The sequence below is a fragment of the Anticarsia gemmatalis genome, chromosome 5 (assembly GCF_050436995.1).
Source record: "Anticarsia gemmatalis isolate Benzon Research Colony breed Stoneville strain chromosome 5, ilAntGemm2 primary, whole genome shotgun sequence".
Taxonomy (NCBI): Eukaryota; Metazoa; Arthropoda; class Insecta; order Lepidoptera; family Erebidae; genus Anticarsia; species Anticarsia gemmatalis.
In genome coordinates this window covers 10,744,031-10,767,813 of record NC_134749.1, presented here as the reverse complement: position 1 = coordinate 10,767,813, position 23,783 = coordinate 10,744,031, and the positions used below count along the sequence as shown (strand labels likewise).

At 34.9% G+C, this 23,783-nt stretch overlaps 1 protein-coding gene across 1 annotated transcript in view; it reads right to left on the bottom strand.

Annotated features, from left to right (window-relative positions):
* The window catches only part of MCU (mitochondrial calcium uniporter), a 242,304-nt gene that overhangs the window by 8,861 nt on the left and 209,660 nt on the right, over positions 1-23,783 (bottom strand). The window contains exons 3-4 of the mRNA XM_076114757.1: positions 23,397-23,518; positions 19,913-20,068 (exon numbers count right to left, since the gene is read on the bottom strand). Coding sequence (XP_075970872.1) covers positions 19,913-20,068; positions 23,397-23,518 — 278 coding nt within the window. The remainder of the gene's footprint in view (positions 1-19,912; positions 20,069-23,396; positions 23,519-23,783) is intronic.

Sequence of the window (23,783 nt, the reverse complement as noted above, 5' to 3'; positions counted from 1 at the left end):
TTATGACCTGACTAGAGCGACGGTTTAATCTATTTTGCTAGGTAGCGAGAGCAGAATAAGTAAGATATAAGAGGGTGCCCTTAAGCTCTCGGTATTTTAATTTCAAATGACTTTATTATACCTGACTTTGATGATGAAAGACTGATATAAAACGTAGTTTTTGACAACCGGGCTTCGTTATTAGATTATGAAAAATTTCAATTTATTTCAAAATTAAATACCAAAAGGCTTCATTCACCAGTGCTTTTACAACAAACTCACATTACATAATTTCGTCCCGAAAATGCAATTAATTAAAAAACTAATCAAGGTCCCGCCCCGGGAGATATTTAAATTACCAACTGCCATTTTCAGTTATGAAAAATTTCAAACATTTCGGCTCAAAAGTGTGGAGATTTAATCATGTTTGTATGTAAACATTGAATCTCTGCATGTCAACACGAAACAAAATGAAACAATCTTATGTTTGCATATTTGGATGAGGGGATTTTCCCCGTCAGCTTACCAGGTGTTGTATGTAAATTAAACTTTACCCCCAATGTGGGGTATTATAACATTTTTTCGGGGGAAAACGTATTTAGGGTAATACCCGCTGATAAGGGCACGAAGGTAAATAAGGTGACGCCAGATTATCTCGTCGCTAATGTAAGGCTTTGAGAAGGAAAATACTTGGCATTGTTGATGAAAACGAAAACCTACGTTATTAGCATCAAGTACTGGGTTTATTACGTCTTATTATTACTGAGTACCTAACAAAAAGTTCGTAAAATATTTCCCTTCACACACATTTTTGCTTTGACTCGACAAATGTGTTATCTAAAGGCCAATAAATTTACTGAAATTAGTCGAGTCTGTCTTTATTTTTACCAATTTCAGAAGGGAGGTGTTCTATTTTTTTTTTGTTAATATCCCCAATTTAGGATCTCTCAAAAAAGTTCCTAACAACTAACAATTTATAAGTTCCACGCAACAAAATACAACACAACAAAACTAATAGCAAGAACTTGAAAAGTAATATTGCCGTAAGTTTTTCCTTAGGCAAGTAAATTATAATTCGGTCCGTCGCCTCATTGGTCCTCTCGCAAAACTTCCTCAGTACTATTGCCTATAAGAAAACTTTGATCGTAACAAGTCGGCTAATAAAAGTTATAAGTCGGTGGGCCACTTACGTGAAATGAGTCGCAAATTGCATTTTGCACTGGAAAAACTACTATTAGATTGGGTAAAAGTTGTATTTTTGGCTAAACTGTTATTTTATTTTAGCACTTTAATTGTTGATAGTATTTTTTTAACCAATAAATGAATATGTAATTTTTATAAAGTCAATTTTGCTAAATTTACTTTCTGTTAGCTTTTACCAAACTAGCGGCTCGTCCTGGGTAACCCTTAAGGAACTAAACACTAATAGGTACTTAAATGAAAATCTGTTCAGTAGATTTAGTGTTTTTCGCCAACAGACAGACAGATGGGGCGGGCGATTTTATTGTATTATAATGTAGTGATAACATGTACTGATTTATACATACATAGATGTTTTAACATATAGATGGTAGTCATTTATGGGAAATGGCTAGTGGGAACCACATGATTTCATAATAACTCATGATTTTAAATATAATTAGCAAATTGTATGTCTCAATAGCCCCATTGCTGGGCATAGGCTTGTCGTTACAATATTCTTAATCGATTCTAATACCCCAATCCAAAGAAATAAAAAGAAAAAAGCGTTCCAAACTAAGGCCATGTTTGCCAGTCCGCTCACTCTGAAACGCGAACTGTAACTTGCATAATAAAACGCTTTTTACAATCGAGTCGGGATTTTGAATCGAGTGCAAGTTGCGACCAATCGGAAAAATAAACCCGAGAGGACTTTTAAGTTTGGAAGTTTGCAATGCTTCCTAAGATGTTACATTTACATAGACATTTTTGGAGTAAATGGAACTTTTGGCTTTGTCACTTTATAGAGCAAGTTGAAATTAAAAGTACGCAATTAAAATTTTGATCTTTCACTAGGCTGCTGAAACTGTTTTACCCCAACTGTATAGTGCAAAGTTTTAATCAGTGATTCAGACACAAACCTTTTCACGACTACAACCGATTTTCATTAGACTTTTTCATAAAAACTAGCATGGAAATATTTGAAGACCCGGACACGGTACATACACAGTAAATCAACACAATTTTTCTACAATACAAAATACGCATGCTTTATTTAGCGTCATTGAAAACAAGTCAGTATAGATTTCATAAAACATTACCACTAATTAAATAATTGATAGACTTATCATTATCAACTTGATGTATGTTTGGGTCAAAACCGATCAGTCCCATATTTCACAATGTTTCGATACAGTCAACTTGTCCATTAGTACTAGTACTATGATGAATTATACCCAGCCTCTTAATGCTTTTACTCAATATTAATTACGGTGACGTGTGCGGGTCCATTAAGTGGTTCATTTGTTATACCGAGGAGACTGAAATATAGGTACATTACTATAGTACCTAATGTACCTATATAAGTATAGAGCGAAGCTGACATTGTTTTGCCTGAACTCGGAGCCAATAACGTATTTTTTAAACTTGCAAGAATTATGGTCGTTTTTCAAGTTTTTTAAATAAAACTTTTTTTAACTAGGTATACTTACTCTAAAATGTTTCCTATTTATAACTTTGTTAATTGGTCAATAGGTACTGGTAAACACTACACAAATAAAATACATTACAATCCGTGTATTCGTTTTTGCGATAACCGCGAACAAAAGTAAACGTAACATATTATTACGATATTTAATTTAAATCGGAAAATACTCTTTATTTTACTTTATTTTACTCGGTATTTATCATACTTATTTTTCTCATCATTCTGTACCTCTCTATACTCTATAGCAATCATCTGTTAGACATATTATTATGCTTCTCCAATTGCAAAAAACTGACCATGTTTTCCGTTACAAACCGTATGTTAAGAGTAGATTATGAGCAATTTAAACACCATACTGCAAACCATCAGAGTGATAGTGATTAGTGCCTCCTTTCATGTTGGTACCACGATTCTTTACTTCTATCGACTACCGACAACCGGCTAGCTGTAGAAAAATTGTGTATGACAATCGTTTCAGCGCCTCTAGCGGGGGTCGTAGGAACTATTTTTGCAGTACATTCTAAATGTCAAATTCTCGATACTCGAAAGTACCGACGGTACAGAACTGTGCTACGGTTTAATCCCTTTACACAGTACGTTGAATGTAGCTCGATGGGAGGGCTATGAATCTTGATTGAACTTTATGAGCGTGTGAACTACAGATGTTATCTAGTTCAGACCACTTTAGTGTTAAGTGCCTAGCAGTTCGGCTTACTTGTTAAAGACTTAGAGGGTAGCGTAATATTGTAGGATGGTGATACTCTGAGTGATGATCGATCGTGAATTTGCATGATTTACTGTATTGCTTTGATCATGATTGTAATCTTCATGTACATATTTGTTAACGGAAATGTGTGTAATCGGTCATTATATACAATTCCTAGAAGATGTATTCAATCCCTCAAGTTCAAATACAAGTTCATAAATTTCCGGTAACATATGCAAATAAAACACGGCTCGTACCATATTTAGGTACTAAGAATAAGGTCTCATTTACCGCCTCCGTGGTAAAGATCACCAAGCCGCAACCATTTCGTTAGGAGGTCGTATATGGCGATTAACACACTGCCCCGCATCATGCTGCATATTGCGTGTCGACGCACCTACGCGCGTTCCTGCGGGAGTGCAGATCTGCATCATCGTGCGGGTTTTTTGCGCACTCACGCGCGTAGGTGTGTTTTGTAGATTCACGCACGGCGGCTCTCATTTATTCGCCGTTCTCTGTGGTGGTCGTGCAGTACTGAGCATCACGATAGTCTTGATAAAAATCACGCGCGGCACTGCGGGATTCGGTGTGCCATACCTTGCGTCTCGCCCCGCACCTACGCGCGGGGGTGCATGTTTCTCCGCGTGTATGCGCGTGATCCGCATGAACGCGCGTGGATGCATTTTCTGTGTGTTAGACTGTGCGTGTTTTCCATACAAACGGAGATACTTACAAGCAACGTTCGAACACGCATTCACGCGCTACGCTGCGTGGTGCGGGGCAGTGTGTTAAGCGCCTATAAGATTCCCACACGGTACAATTATACATATTTGTGCGATCTACGAAAAGTTGTTTCAATCTGATTGTACTTTGTATCCGTTGTTTGTATGTTTAATTCTTAGTGCGGGAGTTGTCTTTTAAAAGAGAAAAACAATTTTAAATGCAGTTCCATTGAAAAAACAAAACACTACAAGATAAACAAAAGACAAATCTGCCGATATTTTGACTAGTTCGAGTTGTAATGTCCACACAATTCCGATTCAAATTCCGTACGTCCAATTGAAAGCAACTGGCCAGTACGGTTTTATTGTCAAGAGACGGTTGCCGGTGACGTATGAAATGGTAGGCCGAATTGGTTTTGTGTCAAAGCCTCAAAACCATTCGAGGAATAAAAGGGTTTTGTTTTTATACAAACCTTTTGGTAAGCCGAAACTGGATTGCGGAAACTGTGAACTATTTTTGGATCGTGAATATAATATTATTTTGATTGTGAATAGATAAACTTGTTTTAACCCGAGTGCCCACTTTTTTATCGCAAAGTAACATTATTTTACAATTTTTACATGTACAGAGATGTTGTCAAAAGCCGGAAAAGGGGAGCATTGCCGTGAATCTCTCATTTCATTATACTAATAAATTATGGATTCGTTTCTAAGCATATCTTTTGCGTATAAAAGGTTGACCGATACTTAGAAAAAACTTTTCAAAATAACACATTGAATTTACGTCTATAGTACATAGTACACCTAAGCACCACTGCTGCTGTGACGCGGTCGGTAGAGTATCCGACTGCTGACCGCGACCCCGGATTCGTTTCTAATTTATTTTAGATTATTCTCAGTAGAAGTCCAGAGTTTGGTCTGGGCTTCACACACCTCTTCGTTCTCCTTTTGATATAAGAGACGTGATATTATGTATGAATGCTACACTTACATATAAAAGTGTGACGTCACCCTAAACGAGCTCGTTCCACACCGCAAGGCACCAAATTCCCTCCCCATACGGTTGAGCACACAACGACGTTGATTCTCCATACATTCCCCTTAGTTTACCTCATAAACGTCACACGCATTAAGTTATTTCGTTTTATTACGTTCACTTGGCTTGAAGACCTTCGTTTAGTGAGCGTTGTTGGTGAGTTCGTGTATTATTTTTGCGAACTCATATTTGCGTCTTTCTTAATAGCGATCTTTTGTATTTCTGTTATTATTGTAATGAACTTGGCCTAATGTGTTTACCCCTCCTATCTGAGGTACATTTAGCGGTAATTTATCTATTCAATAGCGTTTAAACTCTTTGAAAAAAACGCTATTGAAAAGATAAACTACCGTTAAATGTAGGTACTCAAAAACCGGGCTTTAGTAAGCTACGCAAGTTAAACTCTGTATACCGTAGCAACAATTGATACGCTATTTTGAACCTAATCATCAAAGTATTCAGTTTTGTTCATAGCATTTTTACCAACAATTGAACTTTGATTTTTAAAACGGACTATTATCTAAACGACGCGACAACGCCAAATTAGTCTACATTATTCTAACTTAAATAAAAATCCTCATTTTATCAACATCAAAAAAGTAATCCGGCGACTCCCAAGAGCAATTAATTAATCTTGAAAGTCATAATTGACGAGAAAATCTCTAAAGAGATACGGTAGGATGGTGGTACTAAAAATAGGGAAAGTTCGTAGCCGTTGTCCGAAGTACGACGGCATTGTTTCGTGAACTTCTTACTAACTTTGTCTGCCCGGCACTGATGAGGGGTGGTACGATTCTATCTTGTACATACGCCTTGAAGATCTAACAAGAATAACAAAGCTTGCAATAGAAGTAAATCTAAAGAATAACTCAATACTAACAGAATTGAAGCGAAGCTTCATTAAGAAAGGATAGAGCAAGGATCTGTGACTATGATTGAACTCCTCTAATAGTTTTCGACGTGTATATTTTGGCAGGGTTATAAAAAAATTTTTTTAAGAACTGCATAAATTATAACTCTGGTATTGTGCAATATATCTCCCGGTTTCAACACTTTTTGACAACAATTTTCATATATTTTAGATTCTATAATCTAAAAAAGTTCGACAGTAACAAAAGAAGTGGTGTGATGTTCACAAAATGAAAAAGTATTGCAGCTCCAACAATCTACCAAAATAAAATACAGAACACCGGCTTCGCCCTCGAAAATTTCCCTCAAATGAAACTAAGTTAGGTGTAAATTATTCACAGGAACATCAGGTGTTCGGTGCACCGCAAACTGCCAGCCGCGCTTCCGTGGCATTACAACATTGTGACGTCATATCACGTTGTAACGTCACGTCACGTCGCACGTCATACGTCACTCGTATTTAGACGTTGACGTCACGCTATTTAATGGCTAGATTTAGCAACGTAATTTGTTACTATAACGCTGAATTTAACTAAAATTATTACACGGTTGGGAATGCTTAAGTGTCTATAAAATAGATTTATAACTTAGTAAATAGTGTAAATTGCGATTTCGGTGGTTTTATAAAAGTTTCACTTTGACCTTTTTTTATTTATTTATTCGTAGGTCGTTCTGCCTAGACTTTCTTTAAATACGTTTAGATGTCACACGAAATCAAAGTACAAAATTTAAGGGAACTACCATAATTAATTTTGTCTGCGACAATTGTTCCATGTTTTATAGTCAATCGAGATATTACGATATTACGTAAAGCACTTTTTACTGCTTACACACTGGCCGGATATTGTAACTGTTGATCTATGGCAAGCGCTTAGATGCTTACTCCAAATTCACGCGTAAACGGCTCGAAACAGCAGAATTTATATTTTTAAGACATTTCATGCGCATAGCGTCTATTTACTTTGATTCACACTGCATTCGCTTTTACGTCCAAAAAATATAAAGTTCAAGCATTATGTGTAATCATTGTGATTATCTACCAATATTTTAAGCATTAAAGAAACATAAAGCACAATAACAGACCGTTTATGTACAACTTATTTCGATAAAAGCGTGTTCATAAATTACAAGTAAGTTTTCCTCTAGCGTTTTTCTTAAGCTGTCTGTGAGAGTGAATGAGAAATAGCGGAGTAACGTAACGTATTAGTCCCGAGAGTATTGTACAAAATAACGAGTTACTGGACAACATGACAAATAGTTTTATCACCTTTGTTTTTTAGATTATGAGAGTTACAGTAAAAGCAAGTTATGAATTTTCTACTGCGTAAATTTTTGTCGGAATCTAGAAATATATTGTTCCCGGAATACTCGGATGTGGTCTTATAAACATACATTAACAGTTGAGGAGATATTTTAGAATTTTGTGTTTCTGAGGATTGAAAAGCGTTTTATTTCAGGGAGTATGTTTGTGTAAGAAGCATTGTTCCAAAGTGACAACTGTTAAGTCAACTGGTGAAAATAAGTCAGATTTTTTTATTATTTTTGATAATGATTATATATATAAACGATTTAAACGCTACTAGAATATTCCTTAAAACATAACATTTATTTACATTTGACACTCTGCATGACTATCTACACAAAATTCGCGTGCGAGTATAATGTAAAAAAAGTTTAAACACGTTTCTTTTTAATGCCGTACTTAGCGTGTCAACACATGTGTACAAGTCTCAACAATGTTTCAACAGTTCCTGCTTAAATATTTTGAAGACAAACAGACATAACTTGGCTTGACAAATTGTAGGAAAAATACAGTTTTTATTAGTTGCATGTTTGTTAGAATCAGAAAAAACAATGTTACAATTTTCAATGTTAAACATTTATAACATTTTATTAAAATTATTAATAAGTAAAATTCATTAAGAATGACTCTACTTTTCACAAAGGTACGTAAATTGAAATACAAAAACCTTCGTATAAGTCTAGTCAAAGGTTTAAATAATCGTAATGACATTAAACTAACTAAAGATTAGATCATAATTTTTTTTTTCTGGTAGACAAAATATGCACGTAAATAATGTAAGTTTTCTATAATTTACCATTACTTACTTACTTACTCCGTTGGCTCAACGACAGAAAATGTATTGGCCTCCGACACGAAAGAGCGGATTATACAATCATTTACCATAATATATGTAAAACGAACCGTGCAAAGTATCTAATTAATCACACATTATAAATCTAATGAATTACCCCAGTGCTACCAACATGATTACATTATAACGTGAATTTAATTTGTTATCAAATGAAGATAGATAGCCACGAGGTGTATGATTGATCTTCTGACTAACAAATTAAGACGGTACCTCGTCTCCAGTGAAGCTGAAATTTGATCTAGATTTCAGCACTTTTTTATTTTGAGACCTAGCCTGAAGTGACTGTGATAAACTACTTTACAAGGATCACAAAATACAATATTGTGGGTTTATAAAAATAACATTTTGTAAGAATAGTGTGATTATAAAACTACCAGTCGTTTATCGTGTGTTTTATGTTTAAATAATAACTTACAGGAACTTTTATTCCCTTAATATTTCGAAATGTCGAAGAAATACTCGGTTTTGTAATGCCAGCAGTTGCAATATTCAGACAACTACTTCATTTTTTACTTTAATTCACGTTTCTCCGGACCACACGATTCTCCTTACCTTCCACTGTACTTATGAACCGTGGGTAGGTAATACACCGTCGTCGAGCACAATATAGCTAACCCAAACTTAAAAATAGTCACCATTTCACTTAAACAATTAAACTCCAAAGCTAAACTTAAAACAATAAAAGAGAAAATGTTCTAAAACCGAGATGAAATAAAAACTAAACACTTGGCCTTTTAAACGAATAACTTGGCAATAAACAGTATCATAAAGAGAAGATTATACCTCCACAAAGTAGAAAATTCACTCGAAAGAGCTGTAAAAGGGATATCTATATTAATATTAGAACGTGAAACTTTGTTTGTTTGTCCTTATTTGAGGTCAAAATGGATCTTTGGATGGCGATGAATTAAAAAACAGTGATGAAAATAGGCTACAACTCTAAAATGCTAAAAATGCAATCGTTTTTGGATTGGAATGATAAGGTTTAATTCATTTATATCCCGAAAAAATATATAATGTTACGTGCACAAGAGATTTTAAACATAAAAATGCTAAGGTATCTCTAAACAACGTGAACGGAGCCAGGGCATAAACTAGTTTCTTTTAGCCCCTTATTACTCGACTCATTAAATATCACAGATGCAAATGAAACAAAAAATATAATTAAAGTTCCCTCTACGTATTCACCAGTAAAATTTACTGCGAGATTTTTGCCTGCACTGACTTATATTATTTGCAGAGCAAATACTGAAAAAGCTAAGTTAAAAGAGATTTTTCTGTGCGGAAAACTGGACATGTTAGGGTTTAATTTCTACTGTAAAAATATTATGCGGGAGATTGTTGAGTCAACTAGTTAGAAGCATAATTATGTGGCTATTTTACCTGACTACAAAGGTAAAAAGTTTTTAACTTCAATAGTCATATATAAATTTATTTTCGGATATTTAAAGTTCGACTTGTCACCCATTTAATTTTACAGTTTTCTTAGAAACTTTTAAACTGCACGTTTGGCGCAGTGGTTTAAGCGGTCACCTCGCCGCAACAACCGTAGCGCCGCGTGTAGTGGGTTCGAATCGTACCCGGGACAAATCTTTGTGTGATGAGCACGAGTATTTGTCCTGAGCCTGGATGTCAATTTATCTATATAAGTATGTATTTAGAAGTATATAAGTATGTTTATCAGTTATTTGGTTACCATAGTACAAGCTCTGCTTAGTTTGAAATGAAATGACCGTGTGTGAGTTGTCCAATAACATTTATTTTATTTATTTGTTAGCATATTTTCCCATCAGTTTCGATAAGCCAAAAATTTCAAAGGCTTGACTTGAACCCTGTATAGCTACAATAACATAAAATGCCTGTGGATTTGATTCTGATGATGATACTACTACTTTTAAATAATCACTGTTCTCTAAAAGAAACATGCTACCTCTTGCTCGCCAACTCATTTCCGTGAGATATTTCCTAGAGAAAAAGTATCCCACGTGTAATCCAGATTATAAACTATCTGTGTACCAAATTTTATCAATGCGTACAGCAGTTATAGCCTATTTGCGTTACAAACATCCATCCAAACTTTTGCATTTATAATATTAGCCAGGTATACTAAATCCTTTCTTATAAAGACACTATTAACTAACTGCATAGTAACACATTGTTGAAGAGGTAACATAAACAAGTTAACTAGGCAAGTCTAAGGCAAGGAACTTTGTTCTATACACGTGCTAGTGTTAAAGCATGGCTCGTGAAGTCTTGGGGAACTAATTAGCATCGGCTTGTGTATCGATTATAAGCATGTCTATAGAATACCGATCCTTAGATTTGATATTATTATAAGTACTTAAAGTAATTTATACTACAATTTATGAGTATGGATGTTCTGCGTAAAAAATCTGTGTTTCTTGAGCTGTGCATAATTTTACTTAAATTCGTTAACTAGTATAGCGTGTGTTGTGGCAAACAAAATAAATATCTATTAAAGTGGTACAACATGAGTCTTAAAATTAATGACTGCAATGTATTTTTTTTAAAACAATTAAATATTTCGTATGTTTTCAAAACATAATAAAAATAGCTTTCTATTAGTTCCCGAAATAAACTACTTAACAAATGTAGAAAAAAGGTAGAGAAAACGTAATTAAGTCTACATTCCTGCGGAATTCCCTGAAGGATCTGTAGACTAACACAGTTCGTAAAACGACGTAATCCCCTAATACCTATTAAATATATCCGTGTGATAACAGAACAAGTAAAATATTTTTTGACGTTAGAAGGATACGTTTATAGAGCGTATTTGCGATATGAAATAACTTTAATAACTCATGCATATTATTATCTATTTAACGTGAATTGTTTGACATTTCGGCGCAAACTTTACTGGTCGTATCGTAAACTGGATCGTCGAACTTGCGCTGAAACGTTCAATAATCCAAGGTAAAGTGCTCGCATTGGTTGCTTTAATTACCGTAAGCATAATATTATCTTAAAAATATGCAGCAGTTTCGAAATTATAAAGGCACTATCTTTCGCAATTAAGCGAGATACCTTAGCATTTTATTTCAGCTAATTCGGTCTCAAACAAAGTAAAAATACTATATAAAAATATTTCCTGTAAATGTTTGTTGTATGAGAGCCCCTTTAATATATTTATTTGATTCTGGTTTTTTGTAATTTATGTTATAGTAGCAATAGAAATACGTAATTTGCGAAAATTTCATCTCTCTTACTATCGCGGTTCATGAGATTCAGCCTGGTGAGCGTCAGACAACGAATCCAGTTTTTACCCTTTGTATATGGAACTCTAACAAGATCACATTTGGTCTGTTTTATATTTCTCAGCCGAAAAAAAGCCAATAACACTAACCGGTTGAAACGTGGCCTTAAAAAGAAAACAGTAGGATATTATACGTTTGAGAACGAAATAATTAAGCGATACGATGGTTATTGGTCGGGACTGAGCATTGTGGTTACTGCGCCCGTGGTTCTTTCATTTATTATTGAAACAATGAAGCTTATCTCGAAACACGTTTTATGGTAGGATCGTTTCAGTGCTATTGGTTTGAATGTCTCTCTTTTTTTGCTGTTTTGTCGTAGTGCAAACACGCTCAAGGAATGAAAAACAAAAAAATCTTTCATAGTGGTCGATTAAAAATTATTACGAGGAATGTAAAGGTCCCAATTAACTAACCAAAGTTTATCTATACTAATATTATAAAGCTGAAGAGTTTGCTTGTTTGAACACGCTAATCTCAGGAACTACTGAGGAAAATTATGATTATTCATTCTCTCTTATGTGACGCAAGCGAATTTGCGCGGGTCAGCTAGTATAGTATATATTGTCAGATCTTGTTTCACAAAGGGAGATTTCGACCGTACTGAAAACGACATTTTCATCAGAAAACCATGTTACCAATTACAGCTTTATACGTAAAAACACAGTCACAATGAAAACGCAATTTATTCCACAATCCGATTTGTTTTAACCTCCCGAATTCAAAAGCTTACAATTAAAAAGAAAATAAAGCAATTGAGTCGTCAAAAACTCATTCCGTGAAAGAAAAATAGTTGAGTTTTTTCGTCGGGAGCGGAACCCACGTACCGACAGTGACAATTAAAATTTCAACCGAGTCGGAAACTCGTCCCACGCTAATGAGATTACTGTCCTTTCCCTGCACCCTGAACCTCTGAATTAAGCAAACTTTGAATGTCATACGGTTCATTAATATTTCAATTTAGTTCTAGTTGAATTAAAATTGTTTTCGTAGCTTTAAAATTCGTTTTGTTATAAGGTGTTAATTCAGTTTGACGGTGACACTACACCTGGCTATTTGTATTTGTCTAATAAGGCTTCATTTTATTAGCTTATTAGAGTATTGGTAATGTTGTTTCAATTACTAATCACATCCCTTAACACAAAACTGACTTTCCTTGGTACGCTCCTACACTCCTATATTTTAAGCTGCCACGTAGCGACCACTGCTAAGAATGGTGACAATGTTTAAGCACTCTAATAAATAAGTAAAAAATACATAGGTATAAGTATGAATATAAAAACTTACATAATAAAAAGTACTAACAATTTCATCTACGCCAAAGCTATTTTTCCACGTCTTGGGAATACAAAACTGGTATAAAATAACAAGGCAATCTGTACCACGCTCTCGGTTCACTAAATGTACTTTATTAGCGATCTGGGAACTAATTCCGTACATTTACGGCACCTGGAGTTAACTGGCAAGATAAATAATATGAACACCAAGTTTTGGTCGCGATTTTCTTTATAAAAGTTTAGGTGCTCATAATAATAATAAGTACTTTTTTGATACCTAAAGTTTAGGAATCTTTTTTAATCCTTCTTATCTTTGGACAGTAAAGTACTTCTTTGGTGGATAGCTTAGTCAACTTAAAATGTCATTTTCAATGTGCTGTCAAAGAATAGGTACACATAGATCATTTACTGTTTCAGATTTTTTAGAAATGGCTGTCGGATAATGCTTGTATGAGTGATGATGTAAAACCAAACAATAACTTTGATCATATTAAATACACACAGTATACAATATCCGTTTTTATTATTTTTTTACACATAAAGGAGAAAATCGGAAAACTTCCAAAGGTGTTTTAATTTCCGCTAAAATCAAGTCTCAAATCAAATCTCCCAGTAAATTTATAAAAATTAACCCCTATTTACATCACCAGCAAACACAAAAGACTCCCATCAGAGCTACAAACCATAATCACCATGATTGCGTGTACACCGACCACACAATACCCAAGCGTGCGCATGTAGGCTAATAGGCGGAAATAGCCCAGGAGCTTAACACCACTGAACGCAGCCATTAACTAGGGATCAGGTAAGCGCCGACATTGATCGAGTCACATTACGTGATTGATGTATTGCTATGAACGCAACTACAGGCGTTTCAGCTCGTACATTGTGAAAATGTTTTTTTTACTATGTAATATAAATGGAAATTAAATCGAACATGCATGTAACCTTTGATTGCTTTACGTTTCGGCGCAGATTACAATTGCTCTAAGTCGACTTACGACTTTTGCCGGTAATTCTCGTATGATATCTATACTTACATATAAATCTGTAGGAAGGTCAATTCTATATATTGAAAATATTTGAAAAAAACAATGGGGAATGATAAGTAATTAGGTAATAAAGAGGAAACGCGAAAGTTTTAAAAGTTATGCTTTTGTGTCTTGTAACGATACTCATGGCCCCTCTTTGAATCTTGCCAGCATTTTTAGTAGCAGAGCAAAATTAACAGAAATGATAAATAAATTAAGCATTTTTTGTGGTTGTCAGAAAAAATCTTTGAAAAGGTCCTATGTTGATTTTGCAAGATGCCATCTTTTGGACAGTAAAACATCCATGTAAACTAAGCAATTACAATAGCACTCACAAATCACCTAAATAAAAGTAATCTAAGGGATTATAATGCGTAATACAAAACTACTCTATAATTTAAACGTAATTGAGACCTTGAACTATCGACATTAAGTTATTACTAGGAATGTTTCATTAACGACCCAACTTCTTAGTAGCAACGATCGATAATGAAAAACTATCATTACATGTGTCACGGTTTAGGACTACTGCAAAACGATTATCGAATGGCCTTACACACAACAAGGTTAAAAGCTAAATATAGACTGAACACGTGTAGAAAAATTTGCATATCTTGACTACATTTTCTTTATTTTCTTTTAACGAATAGAATCGCCACATTTTACACTCATTTTCATGGACCAGCTTTGAATGTCCAAAATGCAAGTCGTAAGGTAATACACAATTCAAATTAATGCGTAGCCTTTACAACAAGCTCGATCTCCATCTTTTACAATTGATACCAAATTTGTGTAATACCAAATCTATACTAATATTATACAATTGTAGAGATTGTTTGTTTGTGTGAACGCGCTAATTTCAAGACCTACTAGTACTAATTGAAAAATATTTTACTGTTGGATAGCCTGTTTATTGAGGAAGGCTATAGGCTTAACTTATATAACATTACGCTATGACTATTACGAGCGGAGCAGCAACGAAAAATGTTTAAAAAACGGGGAAAATTATGACCCATTCTAACTTATGTGATGCAAGCGAAGTTGCGCGGGCCAGGTATCGAAAATAATACCCGGCAAAATTCACTGTTTCAAGTCCCGCTTTTTCTAGAGCTTAGCTCACACGGTTCACCTCAAGCATTCAAGGGTTAACGTCTTCGAAGCCAAATGCTCAATGAAAAGCGGCTTACTTGCAGCTTAACTCGTTTATCTGAGGGTTAACCCTCTAAGCATTAAGTAATACTCGATCAGATATCGTTTACCAGTGTATTATGATAAAATACTCGATAATGTATGGATTTAGGGAAAATTGCTTTTTTGTGATGTATCGGTGATGGTTATTAAATGTTGATATTGAATATAACAGGCGATATATTATAAAATGGTGTTATGAGATAAGAGTGCTTTTTGCATTTTGATAAATCTTTATTCAAAATGCGTATGATGAATTTTACTGCTTTAATACTTTGAGTACCGTTTATGCGTCAAGTTTTCAAGCTATTTTTGTACAAGTACTTAGTAGACTTAAGTTAGTTTAACTTAGTTACTTTAACAAAAGTTCTTCAAGCAGTCTTAAATGTACGTACTAACGAAACAACATCCGTCTCAAATAATAATAATAGAAAAGGCTTCACATGACATCTGTCACTTAAGTTCAACGTCCTCATCTAAGAAAAAACCCCATCCATATATTCTTAAAGCTTACTTACCTCACTGGTTTTTAGCCTTTTGTTGTTATAAAACTCATCAAAAATTTTCCAAACATTTTCCATTCTCATGAAATTTTCCTTTAAAACGTACAATTATAATGACCACTAACAGCAGTACTTAAAATAAATTAATGGCTTGAACGCTCATTCAGTACCGACTAATTGGTGTACCCATGGAACGGATATCACTTTTATGAGACCGATAAGGTTCACTTACTCTTTGAAGTTTTTACAGAATGACGTACAGTATTCATACTAATATTATGCAAGTTGGTCTGTTACGCTTTTGCGGCTAAATTACGATGAAGATAGTTGAATGTCTAAGAACGAATTTAGACTTTTTTTCAACCTTAAGGAACTATGTAGAGGAATGAAACTGAAGCAAAAAGATAACAAAACTCTAAAAAAGTGTCGTGTCGTGAAAACTTTCTAGTTATGTTTTATATCTAAAGTCAGGCATACACATGGCGTTAGCGACGACGTAGGGTGAAGTGGACTGTGGACTTCACTCATCGGCGTTGTCGTACTTCGACACGCTAAACTCTGCTCGACGCTACGAAATAGGTTGAGCGATATCGCCAGTAATTCATTTCTATACAGTGTGGAACTATCGAGGATCGAGAGTTTGGCATTTACAATTTATTCCACAAATATGACGGCGCTGGTCAGATTTTCATTCAATTTTTCGACAGCCAGCCGGTTATCGAAAGTAGAAGGAAATCGCCCCTCAGGTACGTCAAGTGAAATGGCTTCGATTGAAATATTGCCGGATCAGGTAGTGGGTTATTTGTCAGTTAGTTTTACTACTTCCTTTTGCTTAATAAAAGCCGCAAAATGAACTCGAGGGCTCCTTAGTGATTAAAAGGAAACAAATTATTTTACATTCAAAAGGTGACATAATAAAGAGTCTTTTCATAAAGCACATGGCCTAATACATTTTCCTCGCAGTTACAATTACATAACCGGGAAATTAGTGGCGGTGCGATATAAAGGCTTTATTGCCTATTAAACGATGTAAGAACGAACAAGGCTCTGTTTAGACTGATTTATTTGGCTATTTCTTGCTAACTCGTGACAATTGCTGAGATTATCATTCAAGGGTTGTATTTTGCTGTACTGGTGGGATCCTGTTGCACTGATATTGTTTAGACGACGTCTTTTCAAAACAAAATTGATACAAAAAATATAAATAGGAAGTTGATATCTTGATGTAATAAATACCAGTATTTTTCCGTGATCGAGAGCCCTTACAGGAACAAAATTGTTCAATTATCTCAATATTTGCTTAATTAGAGAGATAAATATGTAATTATTTTAAAGGAATTATCAGTATTCCCATAAGAAAAAAGCAGATAAGAATAGTTAACAAAAAAACCTTTATATTTAAAGGCTATATAAACCCAAAGGCAAGATAAATAGGAATATAAATCATTTTGACATTATTACGAGAGATTAAAGGAAATTCAATTTCTATTTGATTATCTTCGTTTTGGGAATGCCAATTTATTATTCGATATTATCTTAGGTTTGTAAAATTATATGCGAAGGTAGATATTTATGTTTTAAATATCATAATTAATTTCTGTATTATATTCAAACATGTTTCGTAGGTAACAACAATTTAGATTGGTATTACCAAGGTAAAATACATGGCTAATGATTCAAAGAAATATGTTATATATAAAAAGTCGAAGAGCAAAAGTATTTGCTTATGATGTTATCTATACAGCAAATACTGTTTGGTGTTTTAAAAATAACACTGTTTATTATAAAGTTTAACATATCTAAAGAAGTATTCTTAAACATTTAATTCTTCCTGGATTGAGATATTAGCATCCCGCTTTTATACACATAAGTACTAGTTTTTAGCCACGACTTCATCAACGTGAAAATAATTCTGGGGTAAAGATTATCCTTTTGTTCATCCAGGAGATAAGCTATCAGTAAATCAAATTTTAGGTAAATTAATCAGTACACCCATACTTACAAACTTTCTCATTTATAATATTAGAAGGATTTATGTTTTAGTTAGTTAAATTGGCTATATTTTTATCACGTGCAGTTCGTAAATTGTATCTAGATCACGCAATCAGTAAGCTTTTCAGAGGCTTGGAACACTGCCCAACACACTAAGATAGATAGCCTAGATAGTGCCTCTTGCAACAAAACCTTAAAATTTTACACTATTTTTGCGCTAAAGTAAAATTACTATCGTTGTTATATTTTGTAATATTTATTAATAGTAAAGATTAATTTGAGTCAGCGTATGGAAGCGGCCTGTGTTACCCGCGCCGTAACGTCAAGTAGATAATCAAAGGTAAAATTCATGCTTTCGTAATTTTTCTTTACAATAGTAAGTCAAAGTAAATGAAACGTGAAAGATTTAAACTTATTAATTTGCCAACTAATAAATAGAGTAATAATGTCAAGCTAACACAATATTATATCTATAAGTTTTTATTCCTGTAGCTCGATTCTCTACTACTATCGACTACCGACAACCGACCTGTCATCGAGAGCGCCTCTGACGGGTGTCGTAGGAAATATTTTGGCAGTACATAAATGTCAAAATTTCGATAGCTAGCCGGTTGTCGTTAGTCGATAGAAGTAGAGAATCGAGCTACAGAGCTTTGAGTTAACTTACAACAATCATAAGCGTTTCTTTGTGCTTTGATATTGTCATATAATTTCATTTGTCTTCATATATTCCACAAGTACATCTCTACCTAGGCATACGTATACGACACGTCAAATACATGATGAGCAATGTTCTCGAACCACTAGATCAGACCGCAAGCTAATCGAGCTGGCGTTTAATTAATAGACACTAAGCCTCGCTCGTATCTACCCAATATTGTACCATACTAGTTAATACCCGTGATTTCGCCCGCATTGAGTGGCTTTTCGTGATTTTCCGATTAATTTTAGTCAGTGACATACATTGAATTATAGTAGGTATTGTAGTTTGAAAAGTTTAAATATGTATTTTTTTTTTCTGTTTTTCGTTCATGCAAAATCCACTAGATTTGATGTATTTGGTACTGATAGTTTGAAACCTGGATTAAGAAATAGGATTAGTTTTACCCCGAGAAATCTTTCACGCAGACGAGGTCGCGGACAAAAGCCAGTACAAATAGTACATAAGTTGATGTCATAAAATTATTCTATGTAAAAAATTTTGGCTATTGAATTCGTCCATTTAGAAATGTGATTTTCCTTGTATATCTGAATAAAAAGTATATATACCGGACCGGGACACATAATATATTAGGTACATGCTTCTTTCAGTAATTTAAGGAATCAGCAATTCCTAAAGGGCAGTCTTCTTTGTCATATTAGTTACTTTATATAAGTATACTGTAGGCTGGCGGTTCGCCAACAACCAATTATATATTTGCATGATAAACAAACACACTAAATTACTCTTCATATATGAGGACTTCGCTTGATTAGTTGACTAATTAATTTCGTGCGCTTTCAGTCTGAAGGGAAGTTTAATTAGTTCAGTGTTTGATGTTATTTTCGAACTAAGTGCTTATAAAGGTTATAGTGCTTTATAAAATTATACCCTTCATCCGTAAGTGCACTTATTTATTTGAAACTTTACCAGATTTTGTAGAAAGGTTTTTGGCCATTTTTCCGAAAACTGCCAATATAATTTAATTTTAATTTTGATCGATAAATATTATAATGTTTTAGATATCTACGGAAACATTAAATAACAATGTATGTACATATATTTTGAAAATTTAACTAATAAGTTTATGATGTTCGTTTTTGATAAATTTGGAAATAGGTTCTGAAATAGAACTTTTCAAAAAAGATATTTGTATACAATCATTGTTTTTTAATAAATATTTCATATAATTAAATCCTGTATCGTTTTACTTCCCAGTTGAAATTTTCGTCTCTAGTTTTTAAATAATTTTGCTGTAAGAGCAAAATCGGAAGTGCTTTTCAGATTGGTCGGATCGGTTCGGGTTTTGCACAGCAAAGCAGGAAATGATGCTCAATTTATATTTACTTATGCAGAATAAATACAAAAGCAGTTCAGCTTTTATTCGGTAATTTAACCAAAATCAGATTTTAAATTAGATGTAAATGCGGTAAAAGAATACAATTAAGCAAGTGCTTATTTTATTACACTCACTAGGCATACGAGTAAGGTTTTAAACGAATGATTTCAATCTTTATAAAATTCAATTATGTCGCTACAAAAGTGGCTATGACTGTGTTTGTTAAAGTTATTTTTTTTATGCTGATAAAGTTTTTATTGTTATTTCGCGCATAATGTGAAACTGTTAAGGGATTCAATACTTAAAAATGTTTTCATTCATAGTAAAAATAAATTATTCGAGTAACCTATTTGAAAAAGCATAGCAGCTTTTGCACGCGTAGCAACGAATTATAGGAAAGAGAGTACACTGATTCTTTTCTTAGAGCTAGTACTGACCTGTGGTGGCGTCTTGACATAATACTCTGTGTCATTGATGATGAGTCTGAAGTCAGTCTCGAGGAGAGACTCGATGGTGTCACTGGCAGCGATGCGCACTCGCTCGTCCGCCGCTAGGGCAGCCGCACGCTCCACGCCGCGGTCTTCTGCCTTCACCTGATGGACAAAAAGAAAAATGGGAGTAAGGGGATTGTTTAAAAAGTTATACGAGATTAGTAGTGCTATTACTTATGGCTTGGGACAGATTGGTATTATGAACATGTTTAAAAAAAATTGTAACAGAATGGCTATACGATGGTAAAGCACGGATGATGCTCTTAACACTGCTCTTTCACAGTGTATGTGTAGGTATATCAGGATGGGAAAAATATTTGGTATCTCGTAGAAGTATCGTAGAAAATGAAAGGTTCCGTTAAGAGAACAAGGATATCTTTAAAATTTGAAGTAGTGTCCTTCCATGGCTATTGTTTTCCCTATCAGTTTCCATCCATGGCCCACATTTTTTTTCCACCTGAATACGAGTGACTATCACTCAGAATAAATACTACACAGTATCTGCTATTTACCTATACGTAAAATTTTGGACTCCTATTCTATATTTTTACCCTTTATACCACTAAATATCAGGTAAATTGCCGGAACGACAAATAAACATCTAAACACCCATCTTTGCTACAAACCAAAGCATTCACAACTCTTCGAACAGATTGTTCCACAAACCGATACCTCTGTACACAGATAACAGTTCAGTTTCATCCGTTACGTCAATCCGTTACCTGAACTGCGGAACCTTATTGACGACAGACAGACGCTCCAGTATTTCAGTTCGAAACTGAAACAAACAGGACTGATACCGGCTTACCTAATAACAGTTGCCTGGGACCGCACTCTAGTTAGAACAAAAGCACTCGAAATTCTGCCAATGGAAAAGATTATACATTCCATCTGAGACGCTCATGGTCCAGTTGCGGTCACCGGTCAGTAGAGAAGGGATGGGTTAAGTAACTAATGATCGGGATATTTTTTGGATGGGTAGCCGCATAGCGTATGAAGCGAGAGTCTAAGAGATTCAGAGGGCCTAAATATCGCAAACGTGAACTGCCTTATTGATAGACAGACAGACGCTCTAGTATTTCAGCTCGAAACTGAAACAAACAGGACTGATACCGGCTTACCTAATAACAGTTGCCTGGGACCGCACTCTGCTGGAACAAAACCATTGGAAATTTTATGGATAGAAAAGAATAGCATAGACATTCTATTTGAGACGCTTATACTGTCGATGCGGATACTAAGCTGTAAAAGATCTAAAGGTTAAGCAACCCTTGCCGCGGTTGTACCTTGGATGGGTAGCCGTATAGCGTATGAAGTGAGCGTCTAACCTCCGGTCTCTGAGTACATTTAGCGGTAGTTTATCAACTCAATAAGGTTTTTTTACATGAGTTTAAACATTATGGAAAAGATAAACTACCGATAAATTTTAATATACATCAGAAACCGGAGGTAAGTGATTCAGAGGGCCTGAGTATCGGTCCCGTTTGTTGTCAAGTGAGATAACAGCCGATAAGCCATGACAACGGTCTTTTGAGCTTGAACAACTTTGACATTAGGTTGACAATTAACCATTCCTAAGATAAAGTAATTGAATTCTCGCTATTAGAAAAGGATAGCACTATACAGTCTGTATAGCGTTGTCTCTCTTCCACGGAACGATTTGCCTCGTGTTAGCTTGTCAGAGTACGGCCTCTGAAACTAGACTATATTTTAGTGTTGACAATGGATTGTGAAGGTTTGTTCCAAACAACTGTTTGTTCTACGGAAAACAAAAGATAGGATCTTTTTACTTGTTTGAAACATTGCAACGGGGTTTTGTATTGACAGAAGGGTAGCTACAAAATAAAATGTTACCATTCCTATGGAATTATGTAGTTGACAATGTAGTAAGTATTGATTTACTCGTACTCTAATCACTATTATTAATGCAGGAATTGAAACCATTCATCATTAGCTACCAATTTTATTCTGACCGCCTCTGTCTGTCTGTTTCCGATAAACTCTAGGTCTCTATTATATTAAACGTTTTCACCTATAGATTACCAACCAACCTATAGATAACCAAGTGATTACCAACGGTTCTAACGGCGAAGGAAAGCATCATGACAAATCTTGCATATCTAAGAGTTCTTTATAACAGTACATAAAGAGCTGCAAAGTCCCTAAACGGCTCTCAGACTGCGTGGTGGACTTCAGGCTTAGCTCCTACCTCTTTATAGAGAAGATCCTTGCCTAGCAGCCCGGGAGAAATACTTCAAACCGATACACGAAATTGTGATAAAATTATGGAATTCCAATCATCTTTAACTTTCTATCGTCTGCAGATAAAATATGAGCACGTACTCCACGTACCTCATATTTACCAAATTAATGTTCCCAACACGCACGATCAGCCAATCTAAATTAGAGCAATCTTTCAGTTGTAATATTAAACTACCGATACTTGTTTAGATGCTTCAATATAGTGCTTTGTAATAGCACACATAGATAGCATCATGTTATACCCGAAGGTAGAGGCAGAGGTCTATGAAATACACCCGTGTTTCACCATTAACAATATTAGTCACATTACCAAAACGGACGACGCGACGGACGACAAAAGTTAATTTTATTTCACTTAACTTGTCTAATTTAAATTAGCAATAGACCAATAGCACTTAGACCGACTAGGGAATCGAATCCGGCACCTCATGGTCAGCACTAGGCAGCAATAAGACACTACCGACCGCACCACAAAGGCACTCTATAACTTTAAGTTCCAATAACTTACCAATATCTCTTGGGCATTATTAGTCTAAAGTTATTATCTATCGGTCTGGGACAGATAGTTAAATATTAGATAGCCATCAATCTGTAATTGGTTTGGTTCATGTTGAGTGACTTTAATTACTGAAACCATTTGAGGGTCGGAATTTGATTACACCTTTGGGAATATTACTTACTTAAACTTGACCGTGAACTAAATGCTAAGAGCAAATAATATTACTAGTAGAATTACGACAGAGCATGGCAATCTGTTTCAACCATTTTCGCGCGCTTTACACGCTCGCAAAAATACAGTACATTATACTCAGCAAATTTCAAGACTATTCTCGAAAACAAAAAAATATAATTTAATTACTTTGGATAAGAGTAATAGAGTACTGAAGCGCATTTCTCTACTAATATCAACTATCCACAACTACACGTCACAAGCTATAATGCTTAGATTTTTTTCACTATCGACTATCAACGATCGGCTAGCTATTGACATATTTCGTATGAACTACTGATAAACGAACCTTACGAACTATTTTTAATATCAAGCAAAAGAGTCGATCTGTTGAGAATCGCGCTGCAATATCTTTTGCAAGTAAGAGCATTCAGGTCTGCTTTTCGTTTCCTTTGCTGTTAAAATTGTTCTAGGGGTGCTGTTTCAACAGTTCCTCACCTGTTCGAGAAGGTCGCCGACGGTCTGCGAGACAGGACGGAGTGTGAAGCGGCATCGCTCCCGGCGTGATGGCAGCGGCACCGTGATCACTGGCAGACCGCGCCGGTACGTCACCGTCACTTCTGTAACAATGGAAACGAGGATATTAGTCCAGAGTCCATAACAAAGTGGCGATTTCCTAGTACTATCGACCGTTGATAACCGAGTATCGATACATTTTGTATGGAATAAAGAACATCACTATAGCTTATTCCGTAAGGGTGCTCCCACACAGCAGTTATTTAACATTAGGAACTGACTCATAACATTTGTTTTAAAACAAATTTGTTTAAAAATGTTATTAAAATTGTAAATATTATCGTGTTACATAATGTTGTATAACGCTAT